Source organism: Uranotaenia lowii, chromosome 1 (genome assembly GCF_029784155.1).
Source record: "Uranotaenia lowii strain MFRU-FL chromosome 1, ASM2978415v1, whole genome shotgun sequence".
NCBI lineage: Eukaryota > Metazoa > Arthropoda > Insecta > Diptera > Culicidae > Uranotaenia > Uranotaenia lowii.
Genome location: NC_073691.1, coordinates 52,022,143 through 52,041,944, shown reverse-complemented (window position 1 = coordinate 52,041,944; position 19,802 = coordinate 52,022,143). Strand labels below are relative to the sequence as shown.

Genomic DNA, 19,802 nt, shown 5'->3' with positions numbered 1-19,802 from the left:
CGAGAAGGTAACTCTCGATGCCGACACGAACCGCGCTGCGGTTAGCAGCATGGTTTCATTTCCGACGGCAAGGAGGAGTTTCAGGATCCGCAATTGGGCTGCGCAGGGGAGGAAAGGTCCAGCTGCAGCAGCAAGCCGGATTAATTGGGTGGTGCTAATAGCCGAGAGGGTTACTCTCGTGCCCTTGTTGTGCGCTGTGGTCAGAAGTTTTGAACTGATCCAAGCGCAGAGGATCACCAGCGTAGAGAATCGGCAGTGCAGAGGCCAGGAGATACTCCAGGTCAGCCAGAAGGTGCCAATGAAGTTCGAGGCATGGAAGTCGGGTTCCGAGAGGGTTACTCTCGATGCCGACACAAACCGCGCTGCGGTAAGCAGCGTGAGTTTATTTCCGACGGCCGGGAGGAGGACTCTCGGGATCTGTAACCAGGATTGGTCAGGTCCGAATGCTCCAGATGGAGGATTAGCCCGTATCGGAGATTGGAAGAAGCTGTTTGCCGAGAGGGTTACTCTCGTGATATGGATAACGTGCCGCTATTAAGCCTACCCCCATTCTGATACCTGATGGAGCTACGCTGCGATCAGTACGCGTGAGCTTATCCAAGCTTACAGAAGGATTTTTCTGTGGCTTTGGCGGAGATGTTTTGGGCGACGGTTAGTTGCCAAATACTTCAGCACTATATTCGATCCAGATGGGTCGCATGCAGCTGAACGTTGCCCTCCGGTTTTAAGGAGCGCTCGAAGCGTTAAAGCAACGGAGCGGAAAGCCATGAAGCTGCAAGTCGAGACGATTATTCTCGTGCTTAGTAGCTGCGCTGCGGTTAGTATGCGCAAGCTTGTTTCCGGCGGATGGTTAATGTTTCGGGTGCTTCGAAGGAGGTGGTTTCAGCGACGGTTAGTCGCTAGCGAAGTCAACCAGTTCTTTCTGCGGATTCCTGCCGAGAGTGCAGATTCTCGAAGTCATCGCAAAATGAAGGCTTTGAGAGGGAACGCGAAGAAAACGGCAAGAGGTTTTTTATCTGGGGTTACCAGAAAACAACGTTCGAGAAAGCAATATGCTTTTCGTTCGCGTGCTGGGGTTATCAGCCACCGGAATCAACGAATCATCGGTTCCGGTGCCAGTCAGCATATGGCGCGAGACGAGAGCGACTACGAAAGTAGCGATGGCGAAGATGACGATGATGATCAAGATTCCGTCGACGATGTAATTTGTAAGATTCTTAAACTCCAGCGAATGGTCTAGGATAACACCCAGATCGTTGATGTGGTTCGCCCGGGCGATGGTTTCGTTACCAAAAGTGTACACCGCGCGAAGAGGGTTCCGCTTGCGAAAAAAATAAATGACAGCACATTTACTTCGGTTCAGAGGCAGGCAGTTGGTGTCACACCGGTGAGTGAAGGTATTGAACTGCCTTTGCAAGAGATCGATGTCCTCTTAGCCGTTGATGGTGCGGAAAAGTTTGAGGTCATCAGCATACGCCAGTTAAGGTCCATCAAGGAGAGTGAGATCTTTAAAATGAATGATAAAAATAACCGGTCCCAAGTGGCTTCCCTGAGGCACACCTGAACAAGCGAAGAATTGATAACTTTCGTCCCGTTAAGCAGCTTTGAAATCAGCCCAGTAATGATCCACAGAATCCTAAGCGTTCGTGTACAGCGATTTCAATACTATGATTTACTTTATCAAAAGCAGTAGACAGATCAGTATAGATGGCGTCAGTTTGGGAACTCTTGGCAAAGCTATCTTACACGAACGATGTGAAATCCGTGCTGATCGTTGGAAAAGTATTGCTTAGAGGATGAGAAAATCGGATCCAAAACAACCGTGGCTATCAGACAGCGAACTGAAATGCCACCGTAGTCGTTACATCTTACTCATCTCCTTTTTGTGAACAGGGAACATGTAAGCTTTTCTCCAAAGCAAAGGAAGTCTTACGAAGTCCAGATAAGCTCGAAAAATATGCCTAATGGGCAGCAAAAGCGGCATGAACCGTTAGGACCCGGACCCGTAGATGATGAATTTTTAAGCTCAGCTGTCACCTTCAAAATGGCTGCGTCATCGAATGGGATAGGATAGCGTTTAAGGAAGAATCTAGAAGTCAGATATTTCTTACAGCCATATCGAGTTGATCTGAGGAAATGGACACAGTTGTGAAAACGCTAGAAAATTTCTTGGTAAAATGATTACATATTTCAGGATCGATGTTCGGTGTGTAGCCGTTCAAGATCATTTGATACGGAAGCCCGGTTCTTGCCACTGATTTTTGACGTACTTCTAGAAAGATCTCGGGTTGATCTTAAAATTTCGCTATAGCAGGTGGAAATAGTTCTGGTTCGTTCCAGTAACTGTCTTCGATCAGCTGAGCCGTGAGTTTGGACTTGACTGCAAGTGAAATTTTGCCTCCAGTTGATTTTTGTTGTTGTTTAGGGGGCTTCGATCGCAACGGAACACTACATAGTCTGGGCCGATAATTTAACTGGACGTGGCATGGAGGTAATCAACCAGACAGGAATTAACACCACCGACGTTCTGGTAGTAAACGTTGATAGACTCAGATGTGCCGGGTGCAGAATAAGAACAAAGATCCCTGGAAATGCAATTTCCATCATGTAGAAAAGACCAGTCGATAACAGCGTACTTGTCTGAAAGCGAAGGCTGGAGAACCCCTTCAGTGAATTTCTAAACGGGTAGATGAACAAAAAAAAAAATAGAATTTTTGAAAGGCCGAACACTAACGAACTCAGAGAGGTCGAAGGATCCGGATAATACCGGATTTAATAATTGATCCTGAGGTTCTGAGGCCATTCGTCGTGAAAGGTGCGAATTTGTCTCTGCAATTGAAAGATGCAATCTTTAAGGCAGATTATGAGTCGAAAAGTGCCTTTAGTTGAAAAACGGGGTGATCGATAAAGATCTTTATACTGACCCGGGCAGCTCTTTTGGGTGGGACTGAGTGCAACGCCAAGTTGCAAGGCGATCCCAAACTCGCTTTAAGCGAGAATGCCCAGAAAACTAGAAGGACCGAAGCAGGTGACATGGTTTTGATACTGCAGAAAAAGGGGGCATTATAACCACAAAGAACTGTCAGAGGAAGCGTCGGGGAGTCAAGAAGTTGGGGACCCTAAATCTCGCTGATCTAGATATGGTAACGTAAATGGAACAACTGCATAATTCATTAAACTCGACTTTCGTGGTGCCGACAAGCGCGACAATTGTAGTCGGTGTAGTGCTTCAAGTACATTTCGGCTAGTTGCACAAAACTGGTTAAGTGCCTTATAGAAGACATTGGTGCAACTATTCCTCTGTATGTTACACTTTCCTCATTTCTACTGCCCCTCTCAAGGGTTTGTACCATACCTCTTAATAAATAAATTCTAATGAAACTCTCAGGGGTTTTTATCTAACATTTTCATCAGGGGACCTCTCAGAGGGACTGTACTCTAATTTATCAACATTATTGACCCTCACAGGGTTGTGTTCCTTGCATTTTCATCAAATATACAGCCTTTCTCAGGGGTTGGTACCTGAAATCATCAGGTGTACCTTTCCTTCTAGGGACATACCTTGAAATTTCAGCAACGATTCTACCCCTCTCATGGGTTCGTACCTTAACTCATCCTAAATTGAACTGTCTCTCTCAGGGATTTTAACCTTACATTTTTAACGCCTTTACGGCCCCTCGCAGGGGTTTGTTCCTTACGTCATAATAAACAGCACTGCCTCTCTCAGGGCTTGATATCTTAGGTCTTAATAAATTGCACTACCAATCTCGAGGGTTTGTAGCTTCCCTCATCAACTGCACTGTCCCTCTCAGGGGTTAGTACCTTAACTCTACATAAATTGTTCTACCCCACACAGGAGTCTGTACCTTACACATTCATCGTCTATACTGCCCCTCTCAGGGGTTTGTACCTTAACCTTTCATAAATTGCACTGCCCCTCTCAGGAGTTTGTACCTTACATTTCCAACGACTTAACTGCCCCTCGCAGGAGTTTGTTTCTTACGTCCTAATAAACTGCACTGCCCCTTCTCATGGGTTTGTAGCTCCACTCATTAGCTGTACTGCTCCTCTCAGGGATTTGTATCTTACGTCTTAATAAACTGCACTGCCCCTCTTCAGGGGTTTGTAGCTCCACTCATTAGCTGTACTGCCCCTCTCAGTACCTTAACGCTTCATAAATTATCTTGCCCCACACAGGAGTTTGTACTTTACACATTCATCGTCTGTACTTTCCCTCTCAGAGGTTTGTACTTTACCACTCCACAAGTTGTACTGTCCTCTCAGGGGTTTGTTCCTTACGTCCTAATAAGCTGCCCCCCTTATGGGTCTGTAGCTCCACTCATTAGCTGTACTGCTTCTTTCAGGGGTTTGTATCTTACGTCTTGATAAATTGCACTGCAAATCTCAAAGATTCATAGCTTCACTCATCAAGTGTACTGCTTCCCTCGAGGGTTTGTACTTTAACCTTTCATAAATTGTACTGCCCCTCTCAGGAGTTTGTACCTTACACATTCATCGTCTCTACTGCCCCTCTCAGGGGTTTGTACCTTAACCTTTTATAAATTGTACTGCCCCTCTCAGGAGTTTGTACCTTACACATTCATCGTCTGTACTGCCCCTCTCAAGGGTTTGTACCTTACGTTTTATTAAACTGTATTGCCCCTCTCAGGGATTTGTACTTTACCACTCCACAAGTTGTACTGCCCCTCTCTGGGGTTTGCACCTTACGTCCTACGGTCGAAATTTGATCAAGGGAAACGCATGTAAAACGGTGAAATCGTTTATTTAAAAAATCAAATTAAATTTATTTTTGAAGTTTAATTAGTATAAAATTCTGGAAAAATATTCAGTAAGGCTTCCGCTTTTCCAAATTCGAACTGCCGGGCCGCTTGACAATAGCCCAGTATTTCTCAATTGGGCGGAGCTCTGGCGTGTTGGGAGGGTTCTTGTCCTTGGGAACCACCTGCATGTTGTTGGCGGCGTACTACTCCATGGCCTTTTTACGGTATTGGCAAGGTGCCAAATCCGGCCAAAACAGTACGGAACAACCGTGTTTCTTCAGGAAAGGCAGCAGACGTTTATTCAAACACTCTTTTACGTAAATTTCTTGGTTGACAGTCCCGGAAGCTATGAAAATGCTGCTTTTCAAGCCACAGGTACAGACGGCTTGCAAAACCAGATATTTCTTTGCGAAATTTGACAGTTTCATGTGTTTGAAAATATCTGCTACCTTTCCCCTTCCTTTCGCCGTATAAAACTCCTGTCCCGGATGCTGCTTGTAGTCGGCTTTGACGTAGGTTTCGTCGTCCATTACCACGCAGTCAAACTTCGTCAGCATCGCCGTGAACAGCCTCCGGGATCGCGCTTTGGCCGTCGTATTTTGTTTATACCACTTTCTTGTAAGTCGATAGACCGGCTCGTTTTTTGGCTCGATGCACGGTTGTAGACGATACACCCAGCTTATTTGCGGCATCTCGAAGAGAGAGGTTAGGGTTTCGCTTGAAACTACCGGCAACTCTCTTTGTCGTCTCAGAGGCTTCCGGTTTTCGATTTCCCCCCGATCCAGACTTCCTGGCTGTCGACAAACGTTCCCCAAACACTTTAATTACATTTGAAATGGTTGATTTGGCAACTTTTAGCGATTTTGCTAGCTTTGCGTGCGAGTAGCTCGGATTTTCGCGATGCGCGAACAAAATTTTGATACGCTGCTCTTCTTCCTTGGACGGCAATCAAAATAGGAGCAACATTCTACACACACACACCTTCAAAATAAGGCGTGTTCAGGTTTTTTGAATGCAAAATTGAAAGAAATACTTCAAGTTGATATTGACCAAATTTTGACCGGTTTGTAGCTGCACTCATTAGCTGTACTGCCCCTCTCAGGGGTTTGTATCTTACGTCATAATAAGTTGCATTGCAAATCCCAAGGGTTGGTAGCTTCACTCATCAAGTGTACTACCCCTCTCAGAGGTTTGTACATTAACTGTTCATAAATTGCACTGCCCCACATAGAAATTTGTACCTAACACATTCATCGTCTGTCCCACCCCTCTCGAGGGTTTGTATCTTAAATCTTTATAAATTGTTCTGCCCCTCTCAGGGGTTTGTACCTTACACATTCATCGTCTGTCCTGCCCCTCTCAGGGGTTTGTACCTACGTCCTAATAAACTGCACTGCCCCTCTCAAGGGTTTGTTGCTTGGCGAGATGTAGACGTGCGCCCGAAGAATGGTTAGTTCACAGCAATGTCTGATGCGATGAAGCCTTCGTCCTTCGAAGCAAAATGAAAACTTCATTGACAAGAGTTGTACTTATCCTTATCAAAGTCAGTATCCTGTACACTTAGGCAAATTCTTATTATGATTCTCATAAGATGCATCTTATGAACCGCTTTTTAGAGTGTAAAATTGATTTTCATAAGAGTCTTATGAAATCCTTCCAATTTTCAAAGTAAGTTCTTATGAAAAATAGAAGAAGCGGCATTGTGAAAAAATAATGAACACATTCATTCCATCAGTCATTATTTTTCATCGTCACACGAGGCGTGAAACCATTATAGTTTTCCTAAAAGATAAGTGATTATCTCATTCTAAATGGTAAGTTTATTTTTTGCAAACGTTGACATTATTTTTAAACTCAAACACATTATTTTTTGTTTACTTTTCAGCATATTGACCGGGAAAAAGTAAAAACTCAAAGGATCCGATGCGGCAGAATAAATGTGTTGGAACCGGGTGTTTGTGTGCTGCTGTTAGTGATAATTATGTAACAAATTTGCTAGAAAATAAATAAAATGTCTTTAATATCAATTATCTTGAGTTATTCTCATCAAACATGACATTTTCTGTTTCCATAAGACCCTCTTATGAAAAGCAAAAACCTCTCAACGAAGTAGGCGTTCATTTGAAGAATTCATTCGCGTCATAAGACAATCTTATAAATTTCAATGATTTTTCTTATGGCGCCAGTTTATAAAAAAAATCTTATGGCAAACTTAATAGTATTTTTCTGAGTGTAGCTATTGATTTTGTTTGTACTTCGAGACCAGAATAAAAGGAATAAAATTATTAGACATTCCCTAGGGAAGTAACTTAGGACCTACTAGTAAAAACTTACCTCATCGTTTGGCTGTGGCTGATATTCTGCTGGCTGATTCCTCCGACCATGATCGACATTGACGACGACGAGATTTGATGCTGCTGGTGATGTTGTTGCTGAAGCTGAAGTTGATGCTGCTGTTGCTGGAGTTGCTCTCCGGTTGCGGTTCCATGGGACAAATTGTAGGTATGGACCGAGTGTCGCATAAACTCCGAATGGTTCTGGGTAGCGCTGCCAAAAATCTCCATGTACGCCATAACTGTTCGAAACGAAGCAAGCAAGCAGTTTTTGGATTAGTAAACTTATAAATAAAACTTCCTTCCAAGTCAAACGTTCAAATCCACCTGAGATAGATATATTATAAAATAGAACACGCAGTTGAAGGCGCGACATCGCCGGCCTCCCTGTATCTAAAGAGAAAGTTACAGTCGTTAGCTTAGTTAGGGCAAGCTGATCCAAAGCGTTTTAGAGAACGGAAACAGAATCAGGAAATGAATGCAGAATGCGGAAAAGTTTGTCAAATGCGAAAGTAATGCAGATTTTTTTTTATACAGTCTATATAGGAAATGAGAGAAACAGACAGTAGTTTGGCCAGGAAAACGAGAAAGGAAGTGTAATCGGATGCTGGATAGCTTAAGAGTTTGCTAGCGTAGGGAAAGATTTGGTTTTAATGTAGATTTTTTTTCTTAGTAAGTGTGGCCGATTTATGTGGAGTGTTTCTATAATAAGTTGTCATTCATCGAGGAGTTGTAGTTTATGAACATTCCAATGCTATTCATGTGTAGATGATTCATTTGAGAAATCTGTTCTAACCAAACGGAACATTCTCGTCTACCATCTTCGTGAACTTCTTATTCGAGCTAGAACGTTTTGGGAACTGTAAAAGTGTCAGTTTGCGATTTGTTTCGTATCTGTGTTGTTGTTGTTGTAGTAGTTGATACTGCAGTACAGCAGCTTGATGTATTCTATTGTAGTGAATGTACATAGTGAAACTATATTTTTAATAATCAGTAGCGAAAGATTCAAATTCGAAGCAGTTTTCAACCATACGTTCAAAATCGTAAACCATAAACTAACTTAAAACCTATAGAAACTAAAAACCAGAAGAAGAAAAAAACAAAAACAACACAGATTCAACACACATAAAACAGGCAACAGTCATTCAGTATGTTTTTTCAATCGAAATAGCCTGTTGTTGAATAGTAGGTAGAATATCTTTGTTGCTTTTTTGAGACTCTTGTCTAAATTAGCAATTGGGAATGCCCTTACCTGAATAGGCCACACTTTGGAACACTAGAGAGTGTGTAAGTGAGTGTGGTGTGTACGGTAACACGGAAAATATCGTTAGAAATTTATGTGCATTTTTTTCGGGGTGGATGTTTATGGGTGGAAGGGGCGGATGTTTTTGGGGGATTTGCAGGTACATTGAATGATAAAATTTAATTCGAACGAGAATGGGGTGGAACTGGTTAATGTAGAAATCGTTATGTCACTGATAATTTAATTTTAACCTAAGAACTACCCTGAGTTCGACATAATTGGTCAAGTTTTAAAGACGGAATTGGTTTTAAAACGTCTTGTAATTTAAAAAAAAGTGCAATATAAAATGGTATGGTTAATTTCGTCAATTTTTCACCACGCATCACACACACAAAATCCCTAACCCTCCTTTTACTATAGTACGAGCTTATCTTCCACGTCCTCGAACATAGAGCGAAGAAAACCTGGAACGCGCGCAGCCGATAACGAATCGCGAAGTGGACGCCATTCGTGAAGGCTTCACCTAACCTAGTCACACATCAACCCCGGGCTACCGAAGATGACGTTCATGATAGAATAGCTTCCAATCTGGTGATAAATAGGTTCTAGTGCTTCCCCCAGGTCTACGTTCAGCCTTGCAAGGGCTTCCAGCAGGATTTGACCTTTGGGGTTAGTAAGACGACCTTCCCATCTTCGGCCCACGCGTTGAACTTTCCAGCAATGACTATGGGGCTTCTACTCGTAAGCACATAAACTATCTTGTCAGGCTAGCGTCAAACCACTCCAAGGATCACCTCGGAGGAACAAAGCAGCTACAGAAGTAGTTCCTAATGACTTTGGCCAGTTAGGCATCATCTCACCCAATTACAACCATCCGGAGTCGGACGATGTGGGTCTACAACGAGTGCGAGGTCTATCTTTTCCCAACTGTCATCTGCCGCAACAGATGTTGTGTTGAGTGGCAGTGGTTGAGGATGAGTTGGGTGGGATCTCTATGCACTTGGTGCATAGAGGCAAAAAAGAGATTTTGCAGACTTGCTGCCGTTGGTCGACTGATGATCGACTTCACAGCATCGCCTCCTGTCGAACTCTGTCCACTTGAAGCACACGTCCGGGGGTCACGGGGGACAGATAGACCAGACGACCTTCAGCCGTCCTTACTTAAGTGCTGCGTTTGGTGATGAAACCGGAAGCTTCAAGGAACCTACCTACAATTCCAATTTCGTTAGCTAACTGTGTCTGATTCTAACAGATTTTACATTGCTCGACCAGTGCGGCCCGTAAAGGTTTCGCTGAATTTGCCGAGCTACGCTTGAGTTCTAGGAACATCTTGTCTGAGTGGGTCCGACGAATTCTCTGTACTCTAGCACCTAAGTCGGCGTGGTTTGTGTCTGTCTGTCTAATGCGTCTCCGGGAATAGGATTTGGCCCTTGCTGCCTCTGCAGCAATGGCCCTCCCTCTTTATTGCGCTACAGTCTGCCACCTGGTAGTCATGCCCGTTAGCCCTCCTGCATTTTCAACAGGGCCTTCTTGCTTCGATTTATCACTTGTCTGAGGACCTTGCCGGGCAGCCGGATCCTGGGCTCGTTTCTTTGGGGCCCCGAGACTAAGGTTACCGAGGGCCTTCCTTTGCGTTTGCCGTTTCCAGCAGATTTGGCCTTTATCTTTATAACCTGTGATAAACAGTTGTATAACCCTGGCCAGCTTTTCGCGGATCTCCTTGTGGATGTTGGACTTCCCATTCACACATTCCAAAAGGTCGAAGATACCAATCATGGTCAACCCGAGTTCCACCGGATCTTCAGGGTCTTGAAGTTCTGCGGAAATGAGTTCGTAGTTCCTCTAGCACTTTCTTTGCCGCTTTGTACGGGTCAACGTGTGCTTCGATCGGTTTTCTTCGACGTCTCCACCTTCGATTCCACTGGATTGGCACATTGCCTAACCGGCGAACGTCGAAGGCCGCTAATACCGTATGGATTAGGGCTTTCAACCTTCTTCGCACTCACTTCACTTTATCGCTTGTTATTTAAGTTAAAATTTTCGTAGACTTTTGGTTGAGATTGTCGAAACAATCGGTGGGACAAATAACAAAATACACATAATTAATAAACAGTTAGATATGTAACAATAGGGATTGTTTTACTATAAAAATGGAGAATCGCTAGGAATCAACAGTGGCAAGAAGAGCCAGTGCCGAAGGAAGGACAACGAGCCGAAGCCCGGAAGGACAACGATCAGGGAACCATCGGGAGGTCATCGAAGCAGGAACCAGAGCCAGTGGAAAGTCCTCGGTGCAGAGCCATATGGAAGTCTTTGAGCCCGGGCCACTGGAAGGTCAGCGAGCCGGAGACCGTGGAAGATAATCGAACCGGGAAGCCAGGTGGACATAGATAAGCCTGGAAACACGGGAGGTCACCGTACAGGTGCCATGGAAAGTCGTTGGGTCGGATCTTTGGAAAATCGGCGAATCGGGAGTCAGCGGAAGGTCGTCGTGCCATTGGTGAGGCGTCGAGCCGGAACCAAATAAGTCGTCGGACCGGAGGCACTGAGAGGTCGTCGGACTGGTGCCATGGAAGGTTGCTGGGCTGAGGCAACGAAGCAATCGTCGGGCCAGATTTACTGGTAAGTCGTCGAACAGAAACCCATGGAAGGTTGGCGGGCCGGTATCATGTAACGTCGTCAAGTCAGGAGCCAGGTGGTGGTCGTCGAGCCAGGAGTCACTGGTGGACTTGCGAGCGGGGTACCACGGAAGGTCTCCAAGCCAGGACCATGGAATGTCGTCGGACCGGAAGGCCAAGAGGAGGTCGTCGGGCTGGAACCACTGGGAGGCGCAGGCCTCAGGAAAGGCGTCGAGGCGAAAGAGAAAGCTTCGAGACGCAGCAAGGGAGTCGAGACCAGAAGTCAGATGGAAGGTCGACGATCAGATCAGGGATCATGAAAGGTCGTCGGACCAGGAGCCAATTGGAAGGTCTTCGTACCTGGAGGCCAGTCGGAAGTCGTCGAGCCAGGAATCATGGAAGATCGACGAGCTGGAGCCACTGGTAGATCATCGAGCCGGAAGCCAGAAGTAAGGTCGTCAAGCTGGAACGTCAAGAGCGTCGTGTAATGAACGCGACGAATGAGTTCCGGTGCGTGCGCTGAAGAGGAGCAGCCCCATCTTCAGAAGGAGCCGCTGAAGACAGTAAAGAGACTGCGAATATGTATGTTGAGAAGTGTTGAGATTAGTCTAATCGAAGCAATCGATGGGACAAATAACAACATACACATAATTAATAAACAGTTAGATATGTAACCATAGGCATAGTTTTACTATAACTATGATGTTAGGATAGAAAATACTGCTCAAAGTACTTTCAACAACAGTTTTAGATCCCACGAGCAGCTAGGGTATTGACAGTTGATTGGTCCGGTGCCCTGCTTAAGTAAAGCAAGGGCAGGGATACTATGAGATGCGTCTTTATACCCCACAAGCTACCTTTTGGGTCTGGCGTATTAACAACCCGCCAGCCTTGCACCTCATTAGCTAGGCCTTGCTCATAAAGACGTTTTCGTGCCCCCATGAGCAGCACACGTTAGGTCCCTTGGGTTCATTTTTCCTAAAGCTTCCGATAGAGGAATTCGTGCCCATAACATTTGTTTCATATTACTACATACCACATACAATGCGTAGGTAAATTCCAAGGTATATAAAGCGAGTGGTGGACTTTTAAACAATCAGTCAGGTTTTCCGTGAAGATCGATGAGAAGTAAACATCATCCTAAATACTAGCAGAACGACTAACTGTTCCGTAATCACGAAGGGAAGAAGAGGTATTTGTTGAGTCTCTTCACTGATTCCAAGAGGGATGAATTTGGTTGGTTTCGGGAGCAACGTCAAGAGTTTTTTTTACAGTAATCGTCAAGCTACTCGCGATCACGTCGAACCCGTCTCTATGGAAAAAGTCGGTCTCAAAACCCTGTGAACGAGTCCTTCGAAGGGATTGCCAAAGCTGAAGAGTAGAAATTAGGGTTGCTAGCCAATGAAGAACCCAGAGAATTGAACACCGGACTATGGTCGAAATGGTAAAGCAAGCCATCATCTGAGGCTTGAGAAGTGAAACTGCGGAAATGAGGTATTTGTTCTCTTAGTGGTGAATCTTGTGGGTATGTGAATTAAAATAAAACTTGAATGATAGATTTTCAGTTAAATTAAGGTTTTGCACAGTATTAACTTTAATTGGTTCCTTGTGTGTTTGTGATTGCGCATGAATGTCAGAACTGGAATCAGACTGAAATCACCATTTCCGGAAAAGTTTTTTCAACGAGCGAAATCCATAAAAGAATTCACAACCGAGAACTGGAGGAATCGATAAAAGACCTCCTAATCCCCTTTGTTTTATTTTTGATTTTTTTTTAAACTTATTTGGACCTTAGAATTTTAACATCTGGATGTCATTCATCCCTAAATTATTTTTGAAAACCCACATGATCCGTCTATATGCTATCGAGTCAATATTCACAAAGAAAAGGACCGAAAACCAATACTCACTGTGTTTCTTCTTCATCGGCAGGGGTGGCGGTTCCTCGCTAAAATGGTTCATGTGCCGCGGCTCGATAAGGCTGATATGTTTGCTCGGCAGGTTGTTGATCATCTGCTGCCGACTGTGGTACCCGGTCTGCTGATGCAACATACAACTGTTGAACGTATCCTGGGAGCTGCTTTGACATGATAGGTTAAACGTTAAAATTTAATTACAAATTTCTATTAGATTTCAGGCCTACCTCCTCTCCAGTTCTGCCTCGTCCACGTTGTCGTACTGCGAGGGGTGCCTCTCCCGTCTAATACTGTGGGATCGAGTTTTGACCGGAAGTGCCGGGGGTTTGTCACCTCCCCCCAGCTCCAGACCGAAAACTTCGTCATTCGCTTCGATGCTTCCGTACTGCATCAATCTCGACTTCTGGATTCGGCTACTACTGCTCGAAACTTCACAGGAGCTGGTAACGGTTGCCGTATTGAGGACCACATGGTCGCCACTGTCCCCGCTGGCTTGAGTAATGACGGTGTCGATTTTTTGGTGATGCTGTTGTTGGTGACTTTGCTGATGCTGACTGGACGCACTGACCATGGAGATGATTTTGCCAGATCCCCCTCCCATCATACTGTCCAGAATGGACTCGGATTTGTGGATGTGTTGTTGTTGGCTGCTGGAACTGTTGCTGGAGTATGTTGCCGATTTGTACGTGGAACTACTCTGATGATCTCGACTTATCCGCAGGGAGCACATCGACTCGAAACCCGATTCGTTGGAATTGCGGTTGTTCAACACCGTAATATCTGCCGGAATGGCACATGGGACGACAGCTCCGCTGATCCCACTCAGCAACAGGTTACCGGTGCAATCGGATTCGTCCCAAGCCTACAAGAAAAAACAAGACTAAACTTAAAAGAAACTAGAAAAATGAATCCAAAAACTCACCGATGAATGGTTTCCGCCGAGGGTCGATTTATCATGGTTGGCGGTCAGGGCTCGAAGTTCTTCTTCCTCCCGGGAGTGGTTCAGGGCCGAGTCCAGCGAACCAGCGCTGGCACTCAGCAGACTAGAGTTATCTTCCGGGGAGCGGGATCGCAGGGACATCCGGTCCAGGGCTCCGCAACCGAGAAAGGTGGTCGAATCGCTGTTGCAATCCGACGATGCCGTTTCGTGGAACGAGTGGTTTTTGGCGTGCTGTGATTTCCGCTTCGGTGGCAGCGGGGGAGGATCTTGGCCTCGATCCGGTAACGGAGGTTTTGGCGGGGGACTAGAATCGCGCAGGATGCTTTCGGTGCTGTGGGAGGCCCGAACCGTTTTCAGAGATGTCTGTTCCAGGATGTCTCGCTCCCGGGGCGTTAAAGGGATATCCGGCAGGGAAGTTCTCTGTCCGGCAATGTCCACTGTGGGTCGTTGTAACGTGTTGGAAGAATTGTTGGAGCTGCCAGCAGCTTTGTCCGAGAGTTTTTCATTGGCCAGGTTTACCAGATTGTTGACGGCATTGTCGACCAGTTCGACGATTTCTTTAACGTTTTCTTTGCTGAGGGAAGGACAGTTTTCGTTATCGGTAGCCAGCAGGACCTCATCGCAGAGCTTCAGCAGGTTGCCGAGGGACATGTACACGTGGTTGGTGGCGTTGATCAGGGCGCTGCTGTTCTCGTTCAGCGTGTACGATTGAAGAGCTACGGGAACATAAATAGGAATATTTGGGTTATGAGGAAAAGCCCTTGAATTTTAGAAGTTTAGAATTTGAGATAAAAGTCTTAATGCCTATCCCTGTAAAACTAGTTATTAATGCAACAAGCAGTGAAGGTTTAAGCGGAAAATTTCATTAAGCAACTATGAATATAATTGATTCAACTATAATGGTACAATAGATTCAATTTTAAATATGATAGATTTAACGATAAATATAATACATTCAACTATACATTTCTGGTTGACCTCTCACATTAAACTATAAATATGATAGATTCAATCGTGATGGTATAATTCATTAAACTATAAATATGATAAATTCAACTACAATTGCATGATCGGTTTTAGGCATTTAACTTTAAATATAATAGATTCAATTACAAATTTCTGGTTGACTTCTCACATTTAACTAGATATTAATAGATTGAACTGTAATGATATAATTGATTCAGTTGTAAATATGGTAGTTTCAAATACAATTATATGATTCATTTTGATCATTCAAATATGAATATATTAGATTCAACTATACATTTCTGATTGACCTCTCTCATTGGACTATGACATATGATAGCTTGAACTGTAATGGTTATTCATTGAAGTGTGAATATAATAGATTCAACCAGAGCAGGCAAACAGTAACCATCAAACCTACAATGTCACGCGATATTGATATGCTCGTAAATATCCCTGTCATGCTACTTATGTATCATATCACTGTTACATATCGTCGAATATCGCGACATTTGAAAATGAGTGACATCCAAGCCAACATGATGGTTATTTATTTATGTTGCCTGTCGAGAAAACCTTCCATAACCTTTTTTTTGTAATGGATTATAGAAATTTGGGCATTCAATGCGACTTGAAATCTGTGTTTTAGATAGTTTGATTTTGGTTAATCTACGAATACCAACAAAGATTATTGAATAAAAGATACCAAAATTGCAAAAAAGTAATGAGGGGATTCAAGTCGGGGGGTCTTTTTATTTGTCAATCAACTAAATGAAAAAAAAAAACGGAAATTGGATAAATAACATATATTCATTACAAAATTATTCGCAATGCTTCACCACGAACCACGACAAATGGTAAATGATCGGCAAATGCCGATCCATATTGCAACTCTTCCCGAATGAACGGTGGGGGAAGACTTTCATTTCTGGAGACCCGGTAATTCGACGGAAGAGGTTGAAGCTCTGAAATGCTTAATGGCAATCGGAAAAGAACCTGAATCCACACTAGAGTTGGTTTTCATCATCCCAATCAACTGGAAGCTTCTTTAATGAAATAAAAAAAACTGCCGTTTTTTCAAGGCCAGAATATACCGTGCGGTTCCTTAGATGCTTGTAGGTCAACATTTAGTTCCACCGGTAATTCCTGTTAAAATAGATTTTGATTTAAGACTTTAGTTTCCAAAAAAACGAACACTCCTTACCTCTTCTGGTTGTCTCTGAAGGAATTTGCCTGGTGAACTCTATCCATTCCAGGCTTCTTCTTGAGATGTCCCGGAAACAGCTTGATCTTTATTGCTTGCTGACGATGTATGAAGAGCACATACCTCCGGAAAATCCGTTTTTGTAAACATAGCACTAATCACGAGATTATTTTTAAATAAATAAACGCGACCGAGCGGGGTTCGCATGATACAAATGTCATGCAACTTAAATTCCTGTCAGCAACAAGATGACAGAAAAATGGAATGCTCTGATCGCGTCGCTTATGACAGGATTTTCAAAGAGATGATATTGATATAGATTACTATGTTAAGGTCAGATGACCATGAACGATATTTATCAGCACTGGATTCAACTATAAATGTATGATTGATTTTAGGCACTGAACTATAAATACAGTAAATTCAACTTTATTTTTATGATTGATTGTGTAATATTCAAATAATTACTACACATCCAAACACGCATGTACATTTGTGTAGCTAGTGCACGTGTTTAACAATGGCAAAGCAGGAGATTATTAGCAAAGAAGGTATAATTTGATAGCCTATTTGCTTGATTAAATAAAATTGTGACAAAAATTTTCCTCGCTTCAAGCAAAGATGTCCAAGTATCAAGATTCAAGATAGTCGGGCTGTTGTTTTTTCGAACAAATCGTTGGCGTCACCTTTTCTTTCGGATTCCGTAACAATTTTAAATCGGGAGCAGTAGGTTGTTAGCCTAAAGTCCCTATCCCGCGATGGGGCTGCCATCTTGGACTTAGCTGGCGGGAGCCGCATTTCATAAATTCAGCCGCTTGCTGCAAGACAGACGCTGTTTGAGCCGCCCCTAACCTGGAGAACAGACGCTCGGTTGTTGTTGCACGCCGCCCCTGACCTGGGGAACAGACACGTGCGGCCACCTTCTCAGTCTGCATGCGACCAAAGCATCCACCGGGGTTGGGTACCCGATCTCCGCTTAGGTTACTCGCACCCCAGCCGGCACCGCGGGGAGGTAGAGATAGGAGTTGTGAATAAGAGGTGATATGACCACTATGGGGTCTCGTGTTGCACATTATCCACCGTTTACCAGCCACCTAAAGCAGCCGCCCGCTTACGATATGCGGAGCTGGAAAAGGCAGTTAAACGAGCTTGTAGACGAGACAAGAGAGCCTGGACAAACTCCCTAGCCGAAGAGGGAGAAAGAGCCGCCGCCAATGGAGATATCCGATTACTTTATGACATTTCTCGTCGCCTCAGTGGTGCAAGGACTAATGCAAGAATGCCGCTAAAAGACCGAGCAGGTCAGTTATTGACCGATCGAACAGATCAGCTCAAACGATGGACTGAGCACTTCGAACAACTCTTCCGAGTCACGAATAGCGATGGCCAACAGAATCTGCAGCTCGAAGCGCCAACAGTAAGTCGCATAAATGGCGTCAACTCGGAAGCGCCTTCGCTGGCTGAAATAGAAGCGGCAATCGAAAACATGAAATCCAACAAAGCACCTGGGATCGATTGCATCCCTGCTGAAATGCTGAAAGCCGACCCTGCCCTATCAGCACAAATGTTGCACCGTCTTTTCGCTGACATCTGGGATACTGCAACATTCCCGGCCGACTGGATGCAGGGTATTCTCGTAAAGGTCCCGAAGAAAGGAGACCTGACAGAGTGCGGTAACTGGCGAGGCATAACGTTGATCTGTACAACCCTCAAAGTACTCTGCAAAGTGATTCTGAACAGGATCCATGAGAAAATAGACGCTACACTCCGACGGCAACAAGCTGGATTCCGATCTCGACGATCATGTGTGGACCACATCACAACGCTACGAATCATACTGGAACAAATCAACGAATTCCAGGACTCTCTTCTGCTGGTGTTCGTTGATTTCGAAAAAGCATTCGACCGACTTAACCATGAAAACATCTGGGCGGCTCTAAGGCGACGAGGGGTCCCAGAGAAACTAGTCCATCTCATCGAAGCACAGTATGAGGCATTTTCGTGCAAGGTCTTGCACGACGGTGTCTTGTCCGAACCAATCCCGGTAACTGCTGGAGTGAGACAAGGATGTATTCTATCACCGCTACTTTTTCTAATCGTAATGGATGAGATTCTGATTGGATCGATTGACTGTGCACCGAACCGAGGATTGCCGTGGAATCCTTCAACAATGGAGCAACTGAACGACCTTGACCTGGCTGACGATATTGTTTTGCTCGCCCAAACACAACCAGATATGCAGAGCAAACTCGACGACCTCACCGAAAGTTCCAAGGCAGCAGGTCTCAAAGTCAATGTCGGAAAGACCAAGTCGATGGAGATCAACACAGGAAATCCCTCCAGTTTCATGGTAGCTGGGCAACAAGTTGAGAAAGTGGAGTGCTTCCAGTATCTTGGTAGCCAGATAACGCCTGATGGTGGTACCAGAAAAGACATCGAAACACGGATCAGAAAGGCCCGATTTGCGTTTGCGAGCCTCCGAAACATCTGGCGGTCACGCCAGATCTCTCTACGAACAAAAATCCGAATCTTCAACTCAAACGTCAAATCCGTTTTGCTGTACGGGTGCGAAACTTGGTGCACATATGCGGTAACGACGCGAAAACTGCAAGTATTTGTAAACCGCTGCCTGCGGAATATCATCCGCGCTTGGTGGCCTGGCAACTGGATCTCGAATGAGGAACTACATCGCCGGTGTCATCAAAAGGCGCTAGAAATCGAGATTCGGGAACGTAAGTGGAGATGGATTGGGCACACGCTGCGAAGAGATGAAAACGAGATTTGCAGAGAGGCGCTAGATTGGAATCCAGAAGGTCATCGAAGAAGAGGCAGACCCAGAAATTCGTGGCGGCGAAGCCTAGCCGCTGAAATCCGAACTGTCGACGAGAATCTTGACTGGGACCAGGTGAAGACGCTGGCTCCGGATCGTCAACAGTGGAGGTCTTTTACCACGGCCCTATGCACCGGAGGATCGGCGCGGGATCATTAAGTAAGTAAGTAAGTAAGTTGGCGTCACCTACACAATGTTTATGGTGCTGCCGCCCTGCGAGATGGGATCCAAGCTTTGCAGCTTTCCACACAAGCATTGCAGCTTTGCATTCAAGCTTTGAGTGGAAGCACATCATCACACTAATACTTTGAAAATCAAGCGTAACTTCACTCACACAATGTTTATGTTTATATTGTTTACAACAATGCAATTTGCACTGGTGCATGTGTGTGCGTGAAAAAAGTTCAAACTCGAACTTGGATCTCACCCCGTCAACCCTTGTTTGGCGCTAGTGTTTTGTCGCCAGAATTCCGTGAAAGCCGATAGCGCCTGCTTCAAGTTATTTCTAGCCCGATGCGGCAGCAACTAAATTACAAGCGAAGGAAACGATGCCGTTGGAGGAATCGATAATAGACATCCCGTTTGGGCGCCACCAATTCGCGTTTCATCGGGAAGCAAAAATGGCTGGACAATGCCGAAACCATTGATGTGCTGACTACTGACCCGAACAAAGCATTATCGTTCGTTGTTTACATAATCTTGTTTGTGCTTGCAAATAAAATATGTATAATACAAAAATAAAAATAAAAAAAAATTCAGGAGAACTACAAAAAAAAGCTCAAATATAGTTGAACGCTACAATATATTTAGTTGAATGCCCAACATCAATCAGTGAATATAGTTGAATTTATTATATTTAAGGTTGAATCAATCATACACTTGAAGTTGAAGCTATCATATTTATAGTTGAATTCATAAAACGAATCGTACAAATTTAGTTGAATATTTAATAAATATAGTTGGTTGAGAAC

The 19,802-nt window shown here is 44.4% G+C and overlaps 1 protein-coding gene across 13 annotated transcripts in view; it reads right to left on the bottom strand.

Moving 5' to 3' along the window:
* Nucleotides 1-19,802, bottom strand: part of LOC129750730 (guanine nucleotide-releasing factor 2) — a 246,035-nt gene that overhangs the window by 41,363 nt on the left and 184,870 nt on the right. For 11 of the 13 annotated variants that reach the window (XM_055745782.1, XM_055745788.1, XM_055745802.1 and 8 more), the window contains 5 exons: nt 13,814-14,547; nt 13,119-13,753; nt 12,886-13,055; nt 8,367-8,390; nt 7,116-7,356 (listed from right to left, as the gene is read on the bottom strand). In XM_055745782.1, the coding sequence (XP_055601757.1) occupies nt 7,116-7,356; nt 8,367-8,390; nt 12,886-13,055; nt 13,119-13,753; nt 13,814-14,547 (1,804 nt within the window). The remainder of the gene's footprint in view (nt 1-7,115; nt 7,357-8,366; nt 8,391-12,885; nt 13,056-13,118; nt 13,754-13,813; nt 14,548-19,802) is intronic. The other 2 variants (XM_055745753.1, XM_055745768.1) reach the window with 2 other exon arrangements.